Source organism: Mustelus asterias, chromosome 27, assembly GCF_964213995.1.
Source record: "Mustelus asterias chromosome 27, sMusAst1.hap1.1, whole genome shotgun sequence".
In the NCBI taxonomy this organism is placed as follows: Eukaryota; Metazoa; Chordata; class Chondrichthyes; order Carcharhiniformes; family Triakidae; genus Mustelus; species Mustelus asterias.
Window position 1 is genome coordinate 3,887,947 of NC_135827.1, and position 26,062 is coordinate 3,914,008.

The window sequence follows — 26,062 nt, forward strand, 5'->3', positions numbered from 1 at the left end:
GATAGCTTTTCCTCCTCTCTGGGTCTATGGTGAAAATTTAAGGAGGGGGTGCAGTTATCCACGGGGATGGACTTCAAATTCAGTCTGACAGAGGAGGATTTCCATTTCCCAGTAATTAATTAAAATTAATCTAAGGAATTGATCAACTAAACTAAGACTTAAACAAATAACGGGCTGTTAATAATAATTCCCCCAGGCTTTGGTGAACTCGGTCTGTCTGGAGTTTCTGAAGCACACAGCCCCCACTGTACCACAGCATGGACTGTCTTGTCAAGACTTTTCTACAGTCAGTATTAGACTAGCAATGGGTCGCTAATAGCCGCCTGGCTCGCAGGTGTTGTGCTGGGATCAAAAATCCGACTGGTCTTTTGGACAACGTTAAGGGTAAGTAGGTCTTTATGTGATAAAAAGAAAATAAAAGAATGAAATGCGATAGTATCAAGGAAACAAACACGGGCCAATGGGCATTTGAAAAAATTAAAACGAGAATATGTGATGATAGTGATGGGAAAGAGCCTTTGGGCTTAGAGGATCCGAAAAAAAACCACAATCCGGAAAGTTCTGGGAGATCACAGAGAACCCGTAGGTGAATAGAGGAAGAGAGTCGGAAGAAATAAGAGGGAGGGCGAAAAAGAGAAGTTAAGAAGCGAACCGAGGGGCGTGGTGGATTTGAAAGGAGAGAAAGAATGGAAGTGAAAGGAATGCTGCACAAAATATTAACCCTACAACAGATAAAGAAGGAAGGAAGCCTGGGGACAGAGACTGTGATAGACAGCCAGACGCGTGAATGGCTACAGAAGTAGCGTTGAAACAGTTCCTGAGCAGCATCACTTGTAGGAGTGTCTGTTGCGGATTAGGAGAAAGTAATTTCCTATCTAAGTGAATTTGGATGGATTTTCTGTCCGCGGTGTGCGGTTGGACACGGCCAGGCAGTGGACAGGAAATGTAGAGGGGTCAGGGGATGGTGGTCTGGGTGAAAGGGGCACTGAGTAAAACCCCACTGCTGTATATACTCTCAAATGTGGGGCTCGTTTCAGGACGTGGACGCAATCGGAGCGGGACACAGGGCAGCTTGGAGGATGTTTCAGACTGTTCCGGACACCTCCTCTTACGTAAAGGTAAGACTGAGGCTGCAGCGTTCCATCAGAGCCATCCAGCGGCCTGAGAGTAGATTCATTCAACATGTCTGAGAAAGTGATCTTTACTGATAGGAAGTACAGAAGAAAATTGGAGCATGCTGGAAAATATTTGACCCTGCTTTACTTGCAGTTAACTTCCTCGCTGTGATTTGTAATTTCCAACTGCAATTTCTTTAGCTCCAGTGGTCCAGATACAACTTTGTCCACCTAAAGGGATGCAATTTCAGAAACTGACTGAATCTGAAAAGCAAGATCCGGCCTGAAATTTGGGTAAATACCGGTGATATTCATTCCTTACCATCCAGAAAATCCTTACTTTCGCCCAGTTTATCCTTACCGCCGTGATATTACCTGTTGGGAATGCCACCCTCTCATTCCCAGCTATAACTCAGATCTGCAATGTAGCGTGTAACTTCTAAAAGGCGACACCCAGCTGGATTCAATGAAAAGAGCTTTTGTAGTGTCGGAGATCCCCACTATCGCCGTTGCATCTTTCTTTCTCCCTCTCTCTCCATGTTTTAAGCCGAAAGTAAATTGTAAATTCCAAGCTCCAAGTTCAGTAGTGGATATGAATTTGAAACGAAAACTAATTAATCTATCACAATCATTCTCTTTGGTACAGAAACTCATGTGCATGGCAGCCACACTTCGGGCCTAGCCCGAAACTAAATTAATCCAAGATATATAAAAATCATAGAAAAGAGTTTTGAATATATATAAAATGAATGCGGAATAATTTCAAAACTGCTTTGGTCGTAGAGACATAAAGCTGTTCGGCAAAGATCAGCTTTTGGAGCTTTTTGTGTCTATAGTCACATGGCCAGCGTCTCGATGATATGTCTGTGGAAAGTGTCTAGCCAACTCCGAGTCGAAATCTTCTTTGCTTCCTACTTTGCCGCTTTTGGGGCAATGGATTTCTTTATAACACCCAGACATTGAGTCCCCCCCCCCCCCCCTCCAAGTCGAACAGACAGGCTCCCTCAGATGGAAGAAATCCACCAGACATTAACGCAATAGTTAAATAAATAAGCCGAAATGAAATAAAAAGAACATTCGTAGCGCCTACCTTTGATTGGTTAGATCATATAATATCATTGTTTATGTACCTAATGTTAACAATATGGGGCTTGCGTTTTTTAAAAATTTAATCTTATGTAAAGTAACTATTCCAAGCATTTTTCAGCCATTGGCGCGGCTTGTGACCTCTGTGTCGTGCATTTTCAAAGTGAAAACCATGCAGTTACAGGTGTGCAGAGGTCTGGATTTATTTATTTCAGACACTGTGGGCAGCTAACACTCAATCAAAAGGGAAGCAATATCAGAGGCTTAAACGCGCCTCAGACTTATTAAAGAGGACCTTTAGAAAACATTGATGTCTCTAATATTCTGCGGCTGTATTAAAGAGTGCAGTATGGGGGCCTCGGGCTTGTACCTAACGCCCTTGAAATAGCATATTTTTTCATCCAGTCATAACGTTTGTGTTATTTCACAAAGGCTGGTTTTCAGACAGTCTCCAACCAAGGGGGAGAGGTCTGCGAAATTGGAACAATTCTCAGTCTGTTCCCTGCTCCCTCTCCCAGCCTGAGTTCAACCAGAGCTCACCAAGTGAGAGAGACTCAGAGTCAAAGAGAAAGCCCCCTCCCCGGGGCTCACATGGGGTAATAATCGTCCCCTTTATTACGGTGTCTAATTACAGCTTCAACATTTATTACTTTCTAAAGATAGCTGTGTATTATTTTTTAAGCACTCCGAGACAAATACCAAATCAGGCCAGCAAGAAATACTTTGCAGTTATATTATGATTCATTCAAGCGCATCCAGGTCCTCGTTGCAGACTTGTTTTGCTAAGGTCAGCGGAGACTAGGAGTTCTCCAATAAAAATAAATCTCAAATTAATTATGGCCCCGAGCAAAGGCCCAGACAGCTTGCTTGTGTGCTTGGAGTCGCAGGTCTCCCCTCATCCCCCCCCCCCCCCCATCCCCCCTTTCACCATTTTCCGTACGGCATCGTAATTGTGAGAATTTGAGTGCAGTGTTAAAAACCAAAGTTGATTATCTTATTTTAATGTGTAATGTCGCCATCACCAACCCCCCATCCCCGCCCCCGCCGAAAGTGAAATGGTATATTAAAGTTCACCTCCACAACTGGCCCATAAATTACACATAACCTCCTTGTTGCTTCAAACTTTTTAACACGTGCATCACAAGTTCAAACACATTCCCCAGGCATTTATTTTAAAAATCACACGCCAGGGGCAATCTGAGATTTTGTTCGCTATGTTCCAAATTACAAACAAATATTGATGTTTATTTGTTTTGCCTTAATCCCAACGTGATGGCTATCTAAATTCGGGGAGCCCCAACTCTCTTATGGGTCCCAATCTCAGCGTTCCCATGATCCGAGGTATCAGCAGGCAGGGTTCGTGGTCTGTATGTAGTAAGTAGCTGCAGTCGGGGTGGGGGTGAGTGATGGATGGAGACCTGTGCAGATGACTGAGAGGTAGGAGGCAGGGGCTTGGATACCTCGACGGGACAACCGGGAGGGTTCCGGGTGAAAATTTGGATTTCATAAGGACGACAGCAAATTCGATGGCTGATCTGGTATGAGAATCTCCGTTACCTGGAAACCATGCCAGTCATTAGATGTAAGAACTCTGAATAACCACATGCACAGAAAACTGATGAGAAATAATTAAAACGTTCTGTTTCTCTTCGTGTTCAACAACAGCATTCCTCTAGACTGGAGTTTGAAAGCTCCTAGCTGCACGTGTATGCCCAGGTTTGAGACACGTTCAAAGTGACTCATTACAGCCAAACCATCTTTGGGGCTTAGGATACGGGCCAGGTTTCAGTTAATGAGAAAAAAAGAAAGTGTCCTCAGTGTGTACACAGGAACGAAGCCTACAATTATGGGTGAAAATAGCACTCGCCCCATTGGTGAGAGCACCACGACTCCCCGGCGGTCTCCTCACGTTCCGACCTGCAGCTGCACTGAAATGCTGGTTGGATTGATGAGGATAATTTCAGAAAGGGGGGAGGGGGCTGCAACCTTAACTCACCAGTTTATTCAAGAGAGGGAGAAAAAAACGAATACGGGGACTGGAGACCTGTAAAAAAAACCCAGGAGCGCAACGTCTGGACTTAACGGGAAAATTCAAATAAATACATTTTAAATCAATAAAAACTTCACCTGATCAGGTAAACCATTGATTCTGATTTATCCCCTTTCAGTAAAAGTTTCTAAATGCATATTTTATATAAAGATTAGCGGTGTAACAGTATAACCCGGTGTGACGTACACTGTGCTGAATGGTTAGGTGGCGACTGCCCGGTTTTGTATAACTTTTTAAGTATTTTGCCGAAAACTGTCTGTCGTTTGAGATTATGTCGAGGCTGGGATTCTCGTCTGTGTCGTTTTGTAAATAAATGTCAATGTGTTCATTAAATGGCGCAAACAGACTAGTTAACGCCAAACGTATCAATTTAAAGGAAACTGCAAAATTACTCTAAACATGAGCTTTGACCACAACAAGCATTGATGTTTTAATTTATTCTAAAGTACAGAAACCTGTGTATTTTGCGTGTGCGCACGTCTGTTTGTGTTGTGTGTCGTGTTTGTGTCGTGTATATTGTATTTGTGTGTTTTGTGCGTGTGTTGTGTTTTGTGTGTGTTTGAGTTTGTTATGTGTACATGTGTGTTGTATGTGTTGTGCTTGAGTGTTGTGTATATGTGTGTGTGCTGTGTTTGAGTATTTGTATGTATCTGTGCGTGCATTGTGTGTTGTGCTTGAGTGTGCTGTGTTTGAGTGTTGGGGTGTTGTGTGTGTTGTGTTTGTGGTGTTGTATTTTGGATGTTGTATGTTGTGTATAGTTGTATAGCGTGTTGGGGTGTTGTGTTTGGGGTGTTGTATTTGGAATGTGTGTTGTGCTTAGTGTCGTGTTGCGTTTTTGTGTTGGGATGTTGTGTGTGTGTTTGGGGTGCTGTAAGTGTGTGTGTTGTGTTTGAGTGTTGTGTGTAAGTATGTGTGTGTGGAATAAGAGCAGAAACGGCTGAGGGTGAGGGGCGCTTCCCGACAGGAAAACGCACTTGAACCACGGAAAAGAGAAATCGCTATTGTTTCTTTTTCCTTATCTTGACGGCCAAAATATCCTGCTTAAAAAAATGTGTAATGAGCCCCCACCATTGGTTCAGCGGCTTCCTCTCGGGCGGCTGACTTCACTTCCCAAAATTGCCAATCTTTCATCCGGTTACCTCGCCTGTCCGAGCAAGAATTGCGGTTGTAATTACCTCCTGTCCGTGTCATGTTTGGGATATTGTTCCGATTTGGGGAAAAGGGAAGAAATCGGGTGAAATGGACGGCACGATTAAGGTAAGGAGGGGAGCGGAGGAGTGGCGAGTGCTCTAGAGGCTGCTCCGTCCCCAGCGTTTCGCTCCCGTCCCCTTTCCTAGGGGGTGACGCGACTTTTTCCACAAGTTTCCAGCCCAGAACAGTGATCCGATTTGTCAGTTTTCCATTTCTTTCTAAATTTCCTTTTCCTTTCACGCGTTGAGGCCGCAGTCAGAGATGTAGTTTGGGTCAGGAGGACGCTTGAGCTAGAGAGGGTTGTTGAGGGAGCCCCGGTGAGTGTTACTCTTTCTGTACCACATTGACTTTACTTCTCCAACTCACTTGGATAGCATTGTCCCAAAGTGGACGCCGCTCGGACTCTAGCTGCTCTATAAAACTGCCTATCACTGACTCCAGATGAAGCCAGGAGGTTGAGGGGTCGAAAGGGAGAGGGGGTGGGGGGTGGTGGCTGGGAGGAGGGGGCAGACGGGGGGGGGGGGGTGAGCGCTGAGGGGGACTCTCAGTGTAAGGGTGACAGGAACCTGCCCGCGGATCGCCCGGGCTTTTACGAACTGCGCAATGTTGCATGGCACCGCGCCCGACAGCCACTCCGCGACTCTATGGGCCTCCTGCTACCCCCCAGGAGCTGCAACCGTGCGGCGAACACAGTTCAGCGACCATGGCATGAACCATTTAGTGTGACCAGAGTGCACTAGGATGTCCTTAGAACGAAACCAATCGTGTAATTTTCCGGTGTGTTGTGCTGCCGGGACCTCGCAGCTCATTCCGGTACAGCACCTTCCCTCCATCTGAGACTTTCAGACAGAATGTATTTCTCTCACGTGCTTCAGATGTGTGTCCAGGACAGCTAGCTGCCTCCGTGTGGCACAGGCTCCCACAATCTATCGCATAAAATAGGAGCCACTTTAAGATAAACTGAGTTCCAGATTGGTAAATGCACAACGGGAGAGGGAGGTGAGCGCTGCAACAGCTAACAGTTTGAAATGAAAGTTTGATTGATTCATAACTGAACACCAGGTTTCTCATCAATCCCCCTCCCTTATCGAGCCAGCATACTTCCGTTCTTTGCACTCCTGTTTCCTGACAGATTTCCTTTTTCCTTAATACAATAAAGATGAAAAATATCTTATTTTTCCTATTGTTCTCCCTGAAAGGCTTGTGATTTGTGTTCTTGTTTAATGTTTGTCAGTGAACACTTATTCATGTTTTGTTTTACTTATTCTGAACTGGACTAGGGTTGGACGCCCTCCCCTTCTCCCTCCTCTCTCTTTCTGCCTCCATCTCTTCCACAGAATGAAGCTCGCCTTTGGCTTTCGCCTATTGTTTCTGAGAGGTGGCAAATGCAAACAACTGAGAGGGAATAAGACGGCAGGATCAGAGCATGTGAATGTTTGTCACTGCCTCTGGCTCACCCTGTGCCTCTGTGGACAGAGGCAGAGGTTACTGACTCCAGCAGCAAAACAGCCGCTCTCCAGCACCTTCTAACCTTCACATTTGCTTCAAACCTGTATCATTGTTGTTACTCCCTTCAAATACTGCGGATCTATTCAGTCTACAGACTGCCATAGCACTCACTTATGATCGGCCATTCACACAGCATTTCACACAACAGGGTGCAAATCCCGATCATTCCCAGAGATTTCTGGAGGGGTGGAGTAATTCTGAAGAGTTGATTGAAAGATCCCTATGACAGAGACACATGATTCCATGTTACAACATTCCATTTCGTCGCTTTTTTAATATTGTCCCTGTCAGTTTTCATTGAAATAATATGGCCCCTGAAATTGCTCAATTAACAATGATTCAGTTGATGCCAAATGATAGGCATCTCACCCATAAATACGCACGTCGATGCCTGCTCACCGAAATACATACATATACTTACCAAAAACACGAATGTACCGAAACCAAAACACTAAATATTATATAAAACCTACACATATAATTTCCAGAATGTGGCGGTGGATTTTAAAAATAGATATGTACGGTATTGATAAACACGCTTGCTATCGAGCGATTGCATAACCGTCCTGAGGTTAGCTATTTTAAATAATTAACCTGTTGCTTTTACGATAACATGTGGAGCTCTATTGTGGAGAGGGGGCACTGCACCACGCGTATATTGTCCTCTGTACATCTGCCTTATGTTAGAGGGTGCAGTAACTATGTATTTGCTCTCCGCACCTGTAACTCTCTCCCTATTTGCCCTGCTTTCAGGAGGCGTTGTCGGTTGTGAGTGACGACCAGTCCCTGTTTGACACTTCGTACGTGGCTTCACACCTCCCCAAAGCGGATATGACGGCTTCAGCTGCCGCCGACTATGGACAAACGCACAAAATTAATCCCTTGCCTCAACAAGAATGGATCAACCAGCCTGTCAGGGTTAATATCAAGAGGGAATACGACCATATTAACGGGTCCAGGTAACATCGGATCAGACAGCCCCTTCCACTCAAGACAGATCCCCCGGGCAGAAAGGGGGCAGAGGGCATCATGCATTCGATACGCTGTATCCAGCCCCACTCAGCATGATATAAATGCCCCAACAACAGTAATGTAATGCTCTCCGAGAATTCCCTAGCCTTGTCTCATCTCTTCAGAACAGATGACCCAGCGATGTTTGTACAGAAGAGCATGAAACAAAACGTCACCAAACACTGTATTTGGAACACATTTATATCAAATGCATTCGATACATAACATTAAATAATGTTTAATAACGTTTATAAATAAGATTTTAATGCTCCCATTGTATTTAGAACATAACACAACTGACTTGCAAATAATATTGTTGCACTCTGATTACGAATTGGTTATTCATTGCAGCCTATTCATAGCATAGTGCGGTCTATGAATAGACCCGGGGGTCACCGAACTACTTGCAGCCCTCAGTCTCGGGCAATGTCCGCTGGGAGGTGCTTGGGTTGGATTGTGAGCTCTGGACCCAAAGATCTGTTACCTCTCGGTCTGCAGTGATGGCGGACTATAATACTAATCATTCAAATGAAATTGAACTGTTATTCTTGATGTGTTCTGTTATTCTGGGCAGTGGCTCACTTCTACTTGTCCTGAAAAGATGCGATGGGCCATGAGTACAGCAGAGTGGATTGCTGGGGCATCTCACATATGGAGTCACATGTAGGCCAGACCAACGAAGGAGTTCAGCTTTCCTCCCCAAGGGACATTAGTGAACCAGTTGGGTTTTAGAACAGCTCGACAGCTTTTACTGATTCCAGATTCTTTTCAGATTGAATTCAAATTCTCAAGTTGCAATGGACGATTTAAACACGTTCTTTGGATTACTAGTGCAGGAATATAAACAGCCACTACACTACACTACACTACCCTACCGTGTTCCGCGCCTGTACGACTGCAGTGAGACATTAGAAAATCTCGGCCACATCTTCCCCTCTCTGCCCTGACTTTCTTGATTCGCCTTCTTGGCCACCTTTCTCAGTCCCTTTTGAAAAGCAATGACATGTATATTCTCAGTGTGCATTCGAGTTGATGTTATCAGGGACACAGCGGGTCTTTGGGAAATTGGAAAGATAGGAATACTGAAGGTTAAATGCACAACGCGCAGGGCGTTGTTTTAATTTAACTGTAAACTAACTCAAAAGGGCATTTCGTTCACATCTAACGCGTACAGAAAATTGTGTCCATGTAGCTTCTGGAGATGCCATGTATACAGTATTCATCTGAACAATGGCTAATCCGCTGTTGACCAATATACACAAGGAGATGTAATTAAAGTGACTCACAATTGCCGAGCCCTGGTAACTGCTGCCCACATTTTCAGAGGGAGATTGTTAAGGGAGCGGTACGTTCTAATATGTCCCAAAGAATTTAAAGCGAAGGGCAAGATGGAAAAATGTAAAGAACTGACTGCTGCACCTGTGGCTCTTGCATCCCGCGTCTTCTTCTCTCTCTGACTCCTCTCTTCTTAACCCTGACAGGGATTCACCTGTAGACTGCAGCGTGGCCAAATGCAATAAGCTGGTGAGCGGCACCGACAGCAACCCTATGAGTTACAGCAGTTACATGGAGGAGAAAAACGGACCTCCCCCGCCTAATATGACAACCAACGAGAGAAGAGTGATCGTCCCGGCAGGTAACGAGACCCCTGGGGGCCCGGGTGAGGGTGCGAAAGGTAGCATCGTGGTGTGGCGGTGAAGCTGGGGGCTGGAGCTTCACATGAATGGAAGCCTGTCTCAACACATTCACAGACACGATGTGCTCAAATCTGCGTTTCTTTAAAAAAAAAATCTGTAATAAGGTGAAATACCGGTGATAAGACTCGACCACATCGCTAAAGCTGACTGAATTTGATCCAATTATGCACTCAATTGCTATTACCAGAAATTAGCCGAGTGGGTTGCGTACATCTGGATTGAGTATATCGGCTGCTAAACCGGCTGGTGGGAGCTAAGCCTCAGCATTTACTGCATATAGAAATGACACTGTCCCTTTAACTAGAACAACGTGTGGATTGGGGAGTTAGTGTTGTGGAGTTGGTGCGGTTTGTTCAGGATTCTGGATGAGTTATTTAAATGACTGCTGCTTTGCAGATCCGACTCTTTGGAGCCAGGAGCACGTCAGACAGTGGCTGGAGTGGGCCATCAAAGAGTACGGGCTGTTGGAGGTCGACACGTCCCTCTTTCACAATACGGACGGCAAGGAACTCTGTAAAATGAACAAGGAGGACTTTCTCCGCCTGACCTCCCTCTACAACGCCGAGGTCCTGCTCTCACATCTCAATTACCTCAGGGAAAGTAAGTGCGATTCCAGTTCTCACCATCAGTCTAACTGAAAGTGTCAGTGAGTTAGTGCTGCTCGAATTGGGCTTGTCAAGATTTAACTAAAGCGATGTTAACTTGTGCTGGATTTCATGAGTTGAAGTCAGAATGTAATCTACTCCCAAATTCTTTGTTGCCGGCGCTTTTCAATATAATTGAATTCGACCAATTAGCAGATACAGAATGAAGCATTTCACCGACACGTCCTGTGTGGTCCGACTGTTTTGAAATGTTTGTAACTTTTGAAGGTGATGTTTTGGTAATTTCAGTGCGAGCTGCAATATGTCTGTTCAGAGTTTTTGAGTGTCCACTTTTACCTCAGCAAAACTTGTGTTTGTGGAAAAATCTCACATCCCCCAGTTTCTATCACCAGAGGTTCAGAAGCTGTATCGATTCCCATTGCATTATTGAGCATTGTCACAGGGGGGAGTTTTGTATTTTCGTTTCTGGTCTAAAATCGTGCGTTTATGTGTGTGTCTGTGTTGTGTGTGCTGTGCATATGCGTGTTATACCTAAGTGTTGCGTTTGTGTATGATGTGTGTATGTGTTTGTGTGTGGCTTATATGTTCACTGTCTCTGTAACTTTCTAAACGTATTGCCTTGTTTTTGATCTGATGCAGACATAGTAGATGCGGGAGCACACGGCCCAGAGAAGAATTGATTATGTCAAAAACAGGAATTCTAGTTTCTTGTATCAATCCATTGATGCAATAAACCAAAACAGTCTGATCAAGAATTAATCAATTCAATTTCACTTTAGTCCACACGGAAATTAATTTCGGGTACATTGCTGATTCGTTTAAATAATGCATATAAGTGGGTAATAACAATAAAATAATAACATTACCTTATCATAGACCGTCTGACCGTAATTAAATATGTACTGATAAAGATATCTATTCCAATGCATTTACGCAATCAGTGAGTTCCACCCTGAGCGCATTTATTCGTCCATACATCAAACTCATGTTCAAAGTTCTTACAGAGAAGAGCACGAACAAGTTCAGGAGCCGATTTGTTCGGCACCTGAGGGATTGTGGCCTTTTCCTTTGAACATATCCAGCAGTAATACCGAGGCAAGGGTTGATTCACATTGTTCACGAAACTCTTTGATTTCCTCAAAATTTTTCAAGAGCAGATTTCATCAAGAGAGATCTACTCACCTAATACCCTACCTAACTGGGTCAATAATCCCAGTACCTTTAATAACTCTTATTTCCTAGCACAGCAAAATGCCATTTGTATATAGCGTGCGGCTGCAGTAAAAATATGCACTGCATACAAAGCAGCATAATGCACATTTCTGCATTATATAACTTTGTCAGTTTATTTTAATTAAATATAATCGAATTTATATAAATAGATTACTACATTGGTGAATAATTTGATCCCTTATCCTTTACCATTGTAACCGCCCTTTCCGTGTAAAACGAAACTCTGAATTGTCTTCCCAGATTATGGAAGGAACCTTGACAGCAAGAGAGATGCTGATATGTATTATAAATGAAGCGACTACTTTGTCTATTACCTCTATTTTTTTCTATAAGAAAGTGGTGTGGAGATAGCCTAGCCACAGGCAGTGCATGGATCTGTGTCTGGAAGAAGATGCGGAAAATAATCCCTGTTCCCTCTGCATCATTCCCCGGCCTGAATAAAAGACAAAGCTCGGTACAGTTATCGGGAGGGTTATTTCCTTAGCTCTGCGCGAAGCTCTCTGCAAAGACACTGCTCTCAGACTTTGAAAATCTGCCTTGTTTTTTGTGCTGTGTCCAGCTGTGTGTTTCTGGGAATATTCTAACGCAGACCGGTTCCAGCCAGGTTGGTTTCAGTGGAGCTGGAACTGGGTTCGACGCGATGAAAGTTCGGGATGAAGAAATTAGACTGCCCACGGGATCCTTGATATATTTGAGTTGCAGCTTTTTTAAAAAACGCGTTGAAAGTTTGATTTGAACTAGACTCCCGGTGATATACTGTGTTGGCCACTGTGACTCCTCTCTGTCCCTTTCTATCCTCTATCCCAGACATGGTGGTTGCTCCCTGACATAAATTGAAGTGTAAATGGAAAGGGGGCTTCGCGGTGTAATTCTGCCCAATGACAGTTTGGTTCGTTTGAGTGTGTGTTAAATCTGCCTGATCTTAGTGTCCTAATTTTGAATAGTGCGGAATGTATTTGTAGAAAATAATGATAGAAGTGGAAGAGATTGAGTTCTAGATATGAAATATTGGTGCAAATAGTGGGTTACAATCTTACTGTTCTCCATTGCTCATGAGATGTACAGCTTGTGGTATGGTCATTCAACAAGGTGCATGTTACTAGAGGGTTGATAATGTTCTGCGAGATTTGTTACAGATCTAAAGACCAATCTCCTTCTCTGGGCAATGTTAAAGCCCGCGCTAATCCATATAGACTATAAGATTAGTAACAATTTCAGTTGTGCTGGGGCTCTCTCAGGGAGCAGTCCCACACCTGAAGGCGTTCTAGTATAATTACAGCCAGGTATGGCGTTAGAAATTCATGTCACTCAGACGTGAGGGCAGTCGGTGTACTCAATGCGGGACCGCATACTGTCGCGGTTACCTATGCGCCATATCCTGTGCTGACTGCGACATCGTTCTGCAGTTAGGCCTGAACTGCCTTTGTTCTAGCCTATCCCAGAGAAGAGTCGGAATTCATCCTCAGAGTGCCTCCAAACCCCAAAATAAATTGGGGTTGGGGGTTTCGGGCTCGTGAGTGTTAATTGGTTTAGGATGTGAAAATATATCGGGGCACCGGAGATGAGACTTCGTTCCGACTCCACTGAAACCCACCCGGTTTTCCAAATTATAGTCACAACACCTACCGGGATGCGAAGGATTAACTCTAGAATAATTCCAGACATAAACCTGGAATTTATCATATATATTGAGGTTTACATCTTGTTCAGTGTTTAATCTGAGCGACCAGGCAGTCCACTGGTTAAAACAAAAAAGTTAACAAAACCTCCTGCCCCTATAGTTAGCCCTTAGGGGTACGGTTTCCGTTGCTAGCTCCAAAATATTAGCTGACTTCTGCCTTCTACCCTCCCCCACCCCAATACATAATCACACATGTGTTATAAACATGCCCACAAAAAACACACATGTAACACACAGCTACACACACTTACTGTTGTACACACACACTGGGGGGTATATCCAACTCCACACATCCAAATACACAGATACACACTGACGTGGAGTTCATGGACCACATTGATTAATTCATCTACATTAAAAATCCAATCCAGTGAAATATTGCAAATTATGACAGCATTTAAGAACAGAATGACATTTAACCCAATATAAAACCATGTACAATGTTACATCAAAATAAAACGAATAATATTTGTTGAATTTTAAAAAAATATTTAGGCTAATACTTAATGTCAGAAATGCATTTCTAATGCTTTATTCTGCAGCAGAGTTTGTGTTGTACAAACTCCTAGTTTAGTAAGATATGCTAAATTTTATTGAAATATGTTTTGGTCAACAGTTTTAAAATATAATAGTTTCGACTTTCCTAGATTTATCTTTATCTCATATTCTGGCAGATTCAGCAACACTTTGTCTTGTAACCACAGTCTACAAATGCTTCACAGCAGAATCCAGAGTTTTGTGTTCTCCGAAATATTGAAAATTATAGAAACATAGAAACTAGAAGCAGGAGTAGGCCATTCGGCCCTTCGAGCCTGCTCCGCCATTCATTTTGATCATCAAATTCAATATCCTTCCCCCATGTCCCTTGATCTTTTTAGCCCCCAGAGCTATATCTAACTTATTCTTGAAATCACACAATGTTTTGGTCTCAACTACTTTCTGTGATAGTTCAGCTTAGCAGCTCTGTAAACATCATTTAACTTGAAGAGTGTGGGATGAACTGGAGGGGAAAGCAGAGGGAAAGGGAGAGGTGATGAGACGGAAAAATAAACTAAATAATAAGATCAAAGAAACCAAGTTCACTGAGGCTTTTGAGGTGCGCCTGCTCTGGGGTTTTACCCAGACTTCATTCTGTGCATCATAGCCAAGATGCAAGTGGCAACCTAGCAGTGCTGCAAGATTGTCCTTGCACCCGAACAAGGTGAGGGGAAATCGACAGAACAGCACTGATTTTCCCCAACTGAGCTAGATGCTACTGCAAGATCGGAGCAAGTACTACATTGTACTCGAAGTGGCTTACGATGTTTTCAACACGCGATAAGGCACTGTGCAAATACTCTTGTGATGCATTCTCCGTGCCTCAGATACAGACTAACACTCTTTATTTCAATTTCTGACTATTATAATAAGACGCTGCTGTTTCTGCCAAACCCTGTCTCAGGTGTCACAGTGTTCGAATGGCTTTAAGTGATACCAGCTGCCTTTTTGCTTGCTCTCTTCAATTATATTTACTTTAAAGGTGATTATATTTCGCATCATTGCTGGTGTACACATTGGTTAAAGGGTTTGAGTCATGTCCACCTTTTGAGACAGGCCGTTTATAGATTATAGTGAAATTCAATGATGTTCAGGATTAAATATTTGCTTAATATTCCTGATCTGAGGGTGAGAATTGAGCTTTTCATCCATTCAATCTTCTAAACTTTAAATGAATTAGCTCTTGGGCTTTTCCACCTAGAAGTAGTTGGGGTTTGCCGTTCAGCTCGCTCGCTATTTAAGGAGCCATGCTGTTAAATCCCGTACAAACTTCCGGATAAACCTCATACGTTTCAACATGAAATATTTGATTAAAACTCATTATAATCATGGTCTACTGAGAAGATCTAAGTTAAAGAGACAGGACCAGCCGAGTACTGGGGCTTCCGAATAATAACTCAATAGAAGGAGTGTGCTCCCTTTAAAGCAAAAGACAACCTTAGCACATGAAAGAGGTTAATTAACAGGGCAGAACCACAAGTTTTCACATCTGGTATTGTTGCAATATTATTCTGATAGTCCTTTCAGTAAGTACAGTACCGCAGAGGATCCAGTTGGGTTGGTTTCATTTAAAGAATCAGAGTTTTTATAGAATTATATTCACCAAAGATTTAGATTTGGTAAAATTCAATTCAAAGTACATTGCAGAATGTTGTAGCTCAGAAATATCCCATTTGGCTCAGCAGGTCAAAACCAGTGTTTATGCTCCACGGGAGTTTCCTCCAAGCTTACTTCACCTCACCCTGACATCATATCCTCCTGTTTCCCTCTCATGTACTTCCCCAGCGTCTCTTTATCATCATCAGGGAATATTTTTGTTCACCTGGATGTGATCTTCTTAAGGTGGATATGATATGGTTATTGGCTGATTCTCCCTCTCCAGCATGAAAAGTTGCTCCTCAAAGTAAATTCTTATTCTCTATGTTGATGACAACCTCCTACACTAAATCTATTTTGGACTGAAACTGATTGCCTCCCCCACAGTATAGGTCTTTAATAACTCATCCTGACCTCAACCATGCCAACTTTCCTTGATAGTTGGTGACTCACTCATTGTTCTGGCCCATTTTTGAAAATTTCACAGAAAACACCCTAAATCTTATGGTTTTGACATTCTTGTTGATTCATAATTTTAACTCTAAATGTGGCATAGCACTCAACATACTTCATAAATTCATCAAAACATTAAATAAATTGTAGATACACATACACACAGATACCCTGACATGCCACAACATGTGTTGATACTTCGTTGCAAGTTTTCTCTGGGTGACAAATATTTCCTAAAGAAATATATGGTACCTGGCCAATTGTTACTCAATAAATAAGACAAATACATCTTGAAAAGAGAGTGTTGGGGGTCCAGAAGCAAAGCAAGGGAGTGGGTTTAAGTGGATAGTTGTTTCAAAGAATTACCAAAGGCATGATGGGCTGAATGGATTTCTTTTGTGCTGATGTGTACTTTGTAATTGCTGTGTTATTGGCCAATGTGCATTTTATTATTTAAATATTTAAGTCTCTTGTATTTTTAAAAGATTATTCCCCATTTTGTTATTAATTAATCACATTAGACTCCTCCTCCACCACATTCCAACCCAAAAACCCAGTCATGTTCTGTGTAAAAAAAACTAATATATGGAAGCCAAGCCAGCTATCTATCCATTCTGTTGTATATACTTAAAATGAACATTTAGAACTAATAAGCATGTTATAAATGAAAAGGTTATGGGGAAAAACATAATAAATTTGTCCATCCCATTTTTCAATCAACAATAACTTGCTACCTTGAGGCTGATGCAACATAACTAAGCATCTCAGTCTACAATTTTCAATGCCAACACATGGCTTCATGCCCACAATCTCACTAATTTCTAACTTTGACACCTCAGCAGTTACAAAAGTCTGCACTTCACTCTGTCTGCCGAAACCTTGATCTGTTTGTCACTTGCTCTCAAATGTACTTAGCAATTTATAGGTTCATTTTAGTAAATCCTTTGATAGGGTTCCTCATGGCAGGCTGATACAGAAGGTGAAGTCATATGGGATCCGAGGTGAGGTGGTAAGATGGATACAAAACTGGCTTGGGCATAGAAAGCAGAGAGTAGCAGTGGAAGGGCACTTTTCTAACTGGAGGTTTGTGACAACTGGTGTTCCACAAGGATCAGTGCTGGGGCCTCTGTTGTTTGTAATATATGTAAATGATTTGGAGGAAAATGTAGGTGGTCTGATTCGTAAATTTGCAGATGATACCAAAATTGGGGGTGTAGTGAATAATGAGGAGGATTGTCAGAGGATACAGCAGGATATAAATTGACTGGAAACCTGGGCCAAAAGATGGCAGATGGAATTTAACCCAGACAAATGTAAGGTGATGCAATTTGGAAGGTCTACTGCAGAAGGAAATTTTATATAGTAAATGGTAGAGCCCTTCGGAATATTAGCATACAGAGGGATCTAGGCGTGCAGATCCACAGTTCCCTGAAGGTGGCAACTCAGTTGGACAAAGTGGTCAAGAAGGCATATGGCATGCTGGCCTTCATCAGTCAGGGCTTTGAGTATAGGAATTGGAAAATCATGTTGCAGTTGCATAAGACTTTGGTTAGGCCGCATTTAGAGTATTGAGTACAATGCTGGTTGCTACACTACCGGAAGGGTGTTGATGCATTGGTAAGGGTGCAGAAGAGATTTACCAGGATGCTGCCTGGTTTGGAGGATATGGCCTATGAAGAAAGGTTGAAGAAACTTGGATTGATTTCATTTGAGAGACAGAGGACGAGGAGAGACCTGATAGAGGTTTACAAGATTATGACAGGCTTGGAAAGAGTAGATATTCAGAGTCTTTTTCCCAGGGTCGAAAGGTCAATTACTTGGGGGCACAGGTTGAAAGTGAGAGGGGGAAAGTTTAAAAGAGATATAAGGGGCAAGTTTTTCACACACTGGGTGGTGAAAGGCTGGAACGTGCTGCCGGAGGAGGTGGTGGAAGCAGATTCTATAGCAACGTTCAAGAGGCTTCTGGATAGATACATGAATAGGCAGGAAATAGAGGGATATGGACCACGTACAGGCAAGAAAATACTAGATTAGAGAGGCATCTGTGTCAGCACAGACTTGGTGGGCCGAAGGGCTGTACTGTTCTTTGTTCCATTGACTCTATTCTCCTCTCTGTATATAACTGTTCCACTTGCACACTGTGCATCTGAGTTTCCCTCTCTCTTCCCCCTCCCCCACAAATCCCCCACAGCTTTGGGCCATTTGATGTTCTTGACTCTCTGCCGCTCAGCAGTGGATAATCTACAAAACACATGGGAATGTGGATAACGCACATTGATTGCTTTGATAAAAAGTTGAAGAAAATCAATTCCAAATTACACTGTTTGGATACATAATTTTAAGAGAAATATACAGAAATTGTGATTTTCTTCTGGATGTATTTTGAAGTAAGGGAAAAATCAGGATTGAGGATTTGTATGAAGGATTGCAAACCAAATTCTAAATATAAATTGATGTGGAGACCAAACAAGCAACCCAGAATATTATAAATTACTTCATTATTCATGTATCTTGCAATTATTTTTCAAATAACTTGAGGAAAAAAACAGGTTATTTACAATGATGATTTCATAGCTGGGCCTGAAATGAGCTTTCACCCCCACCTATCACAAAGAGCTCCTACTTAACCTCTATGGCATTGTCTACTTTCAACCCTGCCTCAACTCATCTGCCACTGAAACTCTCATTTATGCTTTGGTTGCCAATAGAGTTGACTGCAATGTTCTTTTGGCCAGCTTCACAACTTGCACCCTCTGTTAACATTCTGCTTATCCAAAATTATGTTGCCCATTCCTAACTTGCATCAAGTCTTGTTGTCCTTCACCATTGTGCTTGCTAATCTACATTAGCTCCCAGTCCAGTAAGCCTTTAATTTTAAAATTCTCATCCTTGTTTTCAAATCCCTCCATAGCCCTGCTAGGAGGCCATGTCGCTCAGTAGTTATCATGCTGCCTCTGTGCTGGAAGCTCTGTGTTCAATTTCACTCTAGAATTTGTGGTGATGGATGGCTGTTCATGATATATTTCAGCAGGTTGATAATCAGTCTATCAATACTTGCCCACCATTCCCCAAGGGGGGAAAAATGTGTGTGAACATAGCCTCACCCCCACCACCCCCCCCCCCCCCATCTCTGTAACCTCCAGCCCTACCATCTCATACTATCTCTGAACTCCTCCAGTTCTAGCCCCCTATGCATCCTCAATTTATCACCATAGAGCCATGGCTTCAGCGGCCTAGACTCTAGGCTTTGAAATTCCCTTCCTAAGCTCCTCCATCTTTCTCACCTTCTTTAAAATGCTCCTAAGCTACCTCATTGATTAAGCATTTTGGTCATATTTAGTACCTCCTCAGTGTCACATTTTGTTTGAAAACACTCCCTTGAATGTTCTACTACATGAAGGCAATGTATAACTGGAGCATGAACAGTATCACAGCCAACAACTATTCAGAAGTGAAGCACTATGCTTGCATGAAGTTACCTCATTTGCTATTTTGATGAAGGTGCTGTTTATAAATCTATTAACAATGCCTTAAAGAAATTTCATGTAATAGCATGAAATATTTGTACCTCAAAATGGCATGATGCCACTATTTTGGTGAAAAGGGTGCTGTGCTAACAAGATACACCTGTTTGAAAGTTTAGTTATAGCACATAGTTTTGGTCCTAATTGCTGATTACCATAATTTGAACTTGCCTGGAGGTGTTAATTCAAACCCATGCAGGTTTAACAATAGCAATTTTCATGGAGCACTATTTATGGAGTGGGCTGGTTGACACACACTAGCAGGTTTTAGAATGGCTTTGGAACTGAGGAAGGTGTGAGTAAGTTCTCAGATGTGGCAATGGAGGTCTCTATCCACCTTGCTCTTCTATTCCCTCTATTCCTTACCCCTCCAACATCTAGTGTATCTGGTCCCAGCTTCACCTCCTTCCATTTAGGACCAAGCAGTCCTGTTCATCTGGTGAATCTTAAAAAGTGTCCAGTCAGGTACAATAGAAAAAAATCAAGGGGGCAATTTCACTTTCTCGTCCCGTTGGTCGATGGGCAAGACAGTAAGATCGCAAGAGAGGCAAAAAATTGGGCTCATGCCCGATTTCTCGCTTCCACGATCTAAATCAATGCAAATGTTGATTTAAATATTATTAGTGAGCCCGGGCTCACTTGCATTAGCAGCCTCGCCAGTGAAGATCCTCACCAGTGAGGATCATGTATGGTCCCCATCAATAAGAACCAGTTGTGATGGCCTCCCGGTTGGACTGGAGGCCATTGAGGGCCCCCAGGAGGTTGAGGGCGGGGAGGGCAGTGCCCCTTGGGCAGGACCTTCACCCGGTAAGACCGCTCAGACAAGTGAGTCTGGACGATTCTGTCCCGGGCTCACTAATAATATTTAAATCAACATTTGCATTGATTTAAATATTAAGATCAGCCTTGCATCCTTCCTGGGCGCGAGGCTGATCTTGCCAGAAATCCAGGCCTGGTACAATCGCGAGAGGCGATATATAGAGTGACATTCCCAGAAAATTTGCAGAATAAATGTTGATAGAATGTTGGTGAAATCAGAAATGACATCCTATGTGACTATAGTAAATGCAAGTTATCCCTCCGTATCCTTCTAGACCTGTCTGCAGCCTTTACACCTCTTCCTCCAATGTCTCGCCACCATTTTTCAGCTGGGTGAAATTTCACACACCTTGTTCCATTCTTCTCTATCTAATCATAGAAACATAGAAACATAGAAACCCTACAGTGCAGAAGGAGGCCATTCGGCCCATCGAGTCTGCACCGACCACAACCCCACCCAGGCCCTACCCCCACATATTTACCCGCTAACTACACATCTCAGGGACAATTTTTAACCTGGCCAATCAACCTAACCCGCACATCTTTGGACTGTGGGAGGAAACCGGAGCACCCGGAGGAAACCCACGCAGACACGAGGAGAATGTGCAAACTCCACACAGACAGAATCATAGCAATGGCTTCGCCTCCTGCTCCTGCACCTGTAGTCTTGACCTCTGTCTATTCCTCATCTATACACTGCCCCTCAGCAATATAATCTAAAAAAAAAATCATCAATTTTTACATGAGCCTTACTGCCACCTATCTCGACGACTCCACTTTTTAAAATTTATCAGACTGCTTGTCCAATCGCAAGTACTGGATAAACAGAAATTCCCTCCAACATTTGAGAAATCAAAACCATTGTCTTTGGTTTCTGCTACAAATTTAGTTCCTCAACTACTGACTCCATTCCTCTGCCTGGCAATTGTCTGAATTTAAATCAGACTGTTCACAACCGTTAACCTGTAATGAGCTTCTAACCATGAATCCACAATATTACGAATACCATCTGTTTTCACCTTGGTCCCATCCCTGCAATCTGCCCCTGTCTCAGCTCATCAGAAACCCCTGAGTATGGGCATGTTACCTCTAGACTTGGCTATTCCAGTACACTCCCCCTTAATTCTATCCTCCATAAAATTGAGGCTACCCCAAATTCTGTTGTCTATTTTCTTACTGACACCAAATTCCATTCACCTGTCACCTCTGTGGTTGCAGGTTAACCAATGCCTGGATTTTAAAATTCTCATCCTTGTTTTCAAATCCATCCATTCCCTCAACACTATCTCTGTATTTTCCTCCAGCCCTACAATCCTCCAAGATAGCTATGTTCCTTTAATTCATTCCTAAATCTTTCTGCCACTCTTTCCTCCTTTAAGATGTTCCTTAAAACCTATCCCTTTGAGTAAGCTTATGGTCAGTTGCTAAAAAGCCTCTATTCATTATGGCTTGGTGTCATATTTTGCTGTGAAAGATTTTTATTATATTGAGCATGCAATCCATTGACTCTGTCTACACTTCCTGCTGCCTCGGCAAAGCAGCCAGCATAATTAAGGACCCCATGCACCCTGGACATTCTCTCTTCCACCTTCTTCCGTCAGGAAAAAGATACAAAAGTCTGAGGTCACGTACCAACTGACTCAAGAACAACTTCTTCCCTGCTGCTATCAGACTTTTGAATGGACCTACCTTGCATTAAGTTGATCTTTCTCTACACCCTAGCTATGACTGTAACACTACATTCTGCACTCTCTCATTTCCTTCTCTATGAACGGTATGCTTTTTCTGTATAGTGCGCAAGAAACAATACTTTTCACTGTATGCTAATACGTGACAATAATAAATCAAATCAATATAAATGTAAGTTGTTATTGTTGATGATGGATTGCCCTAGAAAGTCGCCTGATGTGTTTCAAAAACCCTCTTCAAAACTACAGCAACAAGTGAACAATTAAATGTGATATACTTTTAAATAGTGCTCAGTGTTCTCAGCAACGTCATGTTTACTTCTGTTCAGCTAATTGCTGTTCGAAGAGCTCGTTAGATGAAGTGTTATGTGTGCAGCCTGTTTAATAACTGCTATTAGGCATTTTAATTGTCAATCAGTCTCTTAATGATTCTCTGGGCTATGTTACTGGTGCTGACTTCAACTCCAACAACAAGATGGCAGTAAAGGTCTTGCATGAAACTGAGAGTAAACTTTCACTGCAGCTCATCTTTTCAGTGCTTAAGGTTGGTTGGTCTCTCTTTTGGCTTTTCCAATGTTACATGGGGTCATCACAATGCTGGTGGATCACCCTTCATATCAAACATAATTTTTAGATTTGGTGGGTGGTTTTACAGGCAATGCACTTCCTGCCACTATTTTTAGCACCTAAATTATTTGGCCAAAATTGCCCTTGTTGTCTTTTGTTATAATGCTTGTAATCAGTTACAGGATATGGTCCAATTTCAGTATGTGTTTTACATGAGAACAAAGAGAAATCAAAGGTGGCAAACAGCTGAGATTTAGAAATAATTTCGTGAGCGGCACGGTAGCACAGTGGTTAGCACTGCTGCTTCACAGCTCCAGGGTCCGACTCCCGGCTCGGGTCACTGTCCGTGTGGAGTTTGCACATTCTCCTCGTGTCTGTGTGGGTTTCCTCCGGGTGCTCCGGTTTCCTCCCACAGTCCAAAGATGTGCGGGTTAGGTTGATTGGCCAGGTTAAAAAAATTGCCCCTTAGAGTCCTGGGATGTGTAGGTTAGAGGGATTAGCGGGTAAAATATGTGGGGGTAGGGCCTGGGTGGGATTGTGGTCGGTGCAGACTCGATGGGCCGAATGGCCTCCTTCTGCACTGTAGGGTTTCTATGATTCTATGAGATATAGTCAATTGTGTTTTGTTGCAAGCAATAATTATTAGGTCAGACCTACTTAAGTTATTCAATACAGAAAAAAAACAATCAGAGGTAGAGCATTCCCAGACAACATTACATCAAGGCTGAAGCACATTTAATGAGAGTATTTTTTTAGTAGAATCTCTATCCTCACCAGCAGGCGTGTGATGTCCCTATTCTTACATACCACTGGGTGAGCTGCCAGGCATAGACTTACCTAATGTTCCTGTGAGTAGCTCATTCTCTACTTATGTTCACTTGTGATGGGTGAGTTGGTCCACTCTAGTTGAAGCATGGGTTAACAATTTGGAAACAATACTGGAAGAGATCTTCTCAAAATGGTGTAAAATTATTGGGTTCTGATGAAAGAGATAAAGAGAAATAGATATACAGAGGAAAGATAAATTTTTAAAAAATGTTCTTTTCCCTTATTTTGATTTCATAATACTTTAGGATGTGTGAGTCACACTCCCCCTTTTTGGAAAAATCAGGTAGCTGGATTGGAAAACCAACAATAGGGATTTCAGGCTTCATGTCTTGAAGCCATTTCACTGTCTGCTGGGAATCTAGCCTAGAAAAATCTGAAGAGCAGCAGATGGAAGATTCATGCTTGGCACTGAGGCACATTTGATCTCTGGATTTCTGCATCCAGACTGCACGAGGGTGCCAGACATGACTCCCTATGGTTCCTCTTTGCTGCAGAACATGTCCAGACAATTGTCCTAAAATTGCATTGTCCATGGGTCAGGATCTGGTTGACCCAGTTTCTTAGTGGTGGGTGATGTCTGTCAGCGTCACAGAATTATAAAAATAAAATTTAAATAAGCATTTAAAGTGCAGCATTAAGGTAAGTGTGGTGAGCTTCTATTTTACTCTCAGTAACATTTCACAGATCCCAAAATATGGACTGCAAATGAAACTATGCATTCCAGCCAGGGTTACAATTTAATTCTACTGTGTAGATAATTTCACATTAGGTGATTAGAATGCACTAATTGCAGAGCTGAGTATAGTGACTTGTAATAGGTCCTTGTTTTCCTGTAACTGAATTAACTATGGAAGATGCAACATGGAGGTATAATGATGTGTAAAGAATTGTGGCGATATAAGGGACAATCATAAATTTTGGATGAAGTTTTTGATAGCTTTCAACCTGAGATGGGTTTGATGTATTATGGTCATCTACTTAGCAGAAGCAATGATGAATACATCAGCATATAAAATCAAGAGTGGTGGGGAGCAAGTATTGTTATTGACTACTTGTGGTGATTAGTTTTGTCAGTTGGATTATGTGATAGGTGAGATTGAGCAGACTAGCTGTGTCATGTAATGCTTGGTTTACTATGCAGTGCTAACAACTCTCATCTTTCCAGAATGGAGCTTTTTTTCCCATTCACTAACTTTTTCATGTAGAAGGATACATATGATAAAATATTTTGCACAGATATGCACCATCATTCCTCAGTGACAGCATGATGGAGTGTGAAATAATTTACTCACTGTCCTAACTGTCTTTACCTGTGCAGTCCCCTGTGTCCCCTCACTTTGCATCCTTTAAGAAAAATGCCTCATTAAATCATACCCAGTGATTCTGGTATATTGTAAATACCTTCATGCAACAGCTAAGTTGGCTGAGGAAAGAAAATTGAATTACCTTTAATTTTAAAACAAGACGATTTACCAAAACAAAACATGTTTAGCAAAATAAATAAAACAATTGATGAGAATTATTTAAATCTGTTATAACCAATTTGCTGCTTTACCATTGGTGAATTGTCGAATGTTTGTGGTAGTGTGAAACAGGTGGTATGCACTGTGTCAGATGACCTGGAACTGAAAGTGATTTCAATGAAGGCTGAACAACAGAGCTAGAGAGATTGAAGGGAACTCTCTCTCTATTTAAGTAACAGCCTGCTTCATTTGTTTGGTAGCTCTCTCAATTCAGAGTTAGAAGATTGTGAGTTGAAGCACCAATCTAGAAACCATAGACAATGTCAGCTGACAGATCAATGCAGGACTGAGGAAGTGCCTTTTAGATGAAGTATGATTGAATCCTGCCTCCTTGTTCAGGTGAACATAAAATAGTTCATAGCACCATTCGAAGAAAAACAAAGAGCTTTTCCAATGGTCAGATCTAAAAGCCACCCTCAACCAACATCAACAAAAGTGATTGAGGGTGAATTGCTCCATGCCAGTAGCAATTAAATAACAAATCGTCAGCTCATTCTGCAACTTACAATTTTTGTTTGCATTGACTTCAACCTGGAATGGTTTAAAACAAGTGGCCAATTTACTATGAACTAACTTTGTGCTTCTGTTGGAGTCTAGTTTCATGCAATTAGCAGCTTCTTTGTATGATATTCTTTTTCGGGAACTTTACTACAAAGAACAAAATACAGCACAGGAACAGGCCCTTCGGCCCACCAGGTCTGTGCCAACACGGATGCCTCTAATATTTTCTTACTCCTACATGGTCAATATCCCTCTATTCCCTACCTATTTATGTATCTATCCAGATGCCTCTTGAACGTTGTTTAGAATCTGCTCCCACCATCTCCTCTGGCAGTGCATTCCATGCATTCACCATCCTCTGTGTGAAAAACTTGCCCCTTACATCTCTTTTAAACTTGCCCCCTCTCACCTTCAACCTATGCCCCTGAGTAATTGACCCTTCGACCCTGGGAAAATGACTCTGACTATCCACTCTATCCAAGCCTGTCATAATCTTGTAAACCACTATCAGGTCCCCCCTCATCCTCTGACACTCCAATGAAAACAATCCAAGTTTCTTCAACCTTTCTTCATAGTCTATATTCTCTAAACCAGGCAACATCCTGGTAAATCTCTTCTGCACCCTTTCCAATACATCAACATCCTTCTGGTAGTGTAGCGACCAGAATTGTATACAATACTCCAAATGCGGCCTAACCAAAGTCTTGTATAGCTGCAACTTGATTTTCTAATTCCTATACTCAAAGCCCTGACCTATGAAGGCCAGCGTGCCATATGCCTTCTTGACCACCTGAGTTTCCACCTCCAGGAAACTGTGGATCTGCACACCTAGATCCTTCTGTATGCTA

General features: G+C 42.4%; 1 protein-coding gene across 5 annotated transcripts in view; it reads left to right on the top strand.

Annotated features, from left to right (window-relative positions):
* Positions 1-307: 307 nt before the first annotated feature.
* fli1 (Fli-1 proto-oncogene, ETS transcription factor) overlaps positions 308-26,062 on the top strand; it is an 82,771-nt gene continuing 57,016 nt past the window's right edge. The window contains exons 1-5 of one of the 5 annotated variants that reach the window (XM_078199239.1): positions 308-384; positions 1,038-1,118; positions 7,705-7,910; positions 9,444-9,598; positions 10,056-10,259. In XM_078199239.1, the coding sequence (XP_078055365.1) occupies positions 1,080-1,118; positions 7,705-7,910; positions 9,444-9,598; positions 10,056-10,259 (604 nt within the window). In that variant the 5' untranslated portion in view covers positions 308-384; positions 1,038-1,079. Of the gene's footprint in view, positions 385-676; positions 1,119-5,295; positions 5,509-7,704; positions 7,911-9,443; positions 9,599-10,055; positions 10,260-26,062 lie in introns of those variants that run through there. The other 4 variants (XM_078199240.1, XM_078199244.1, XM_078199241.1 and 1 more) reach the window with 4 other exon arrangements.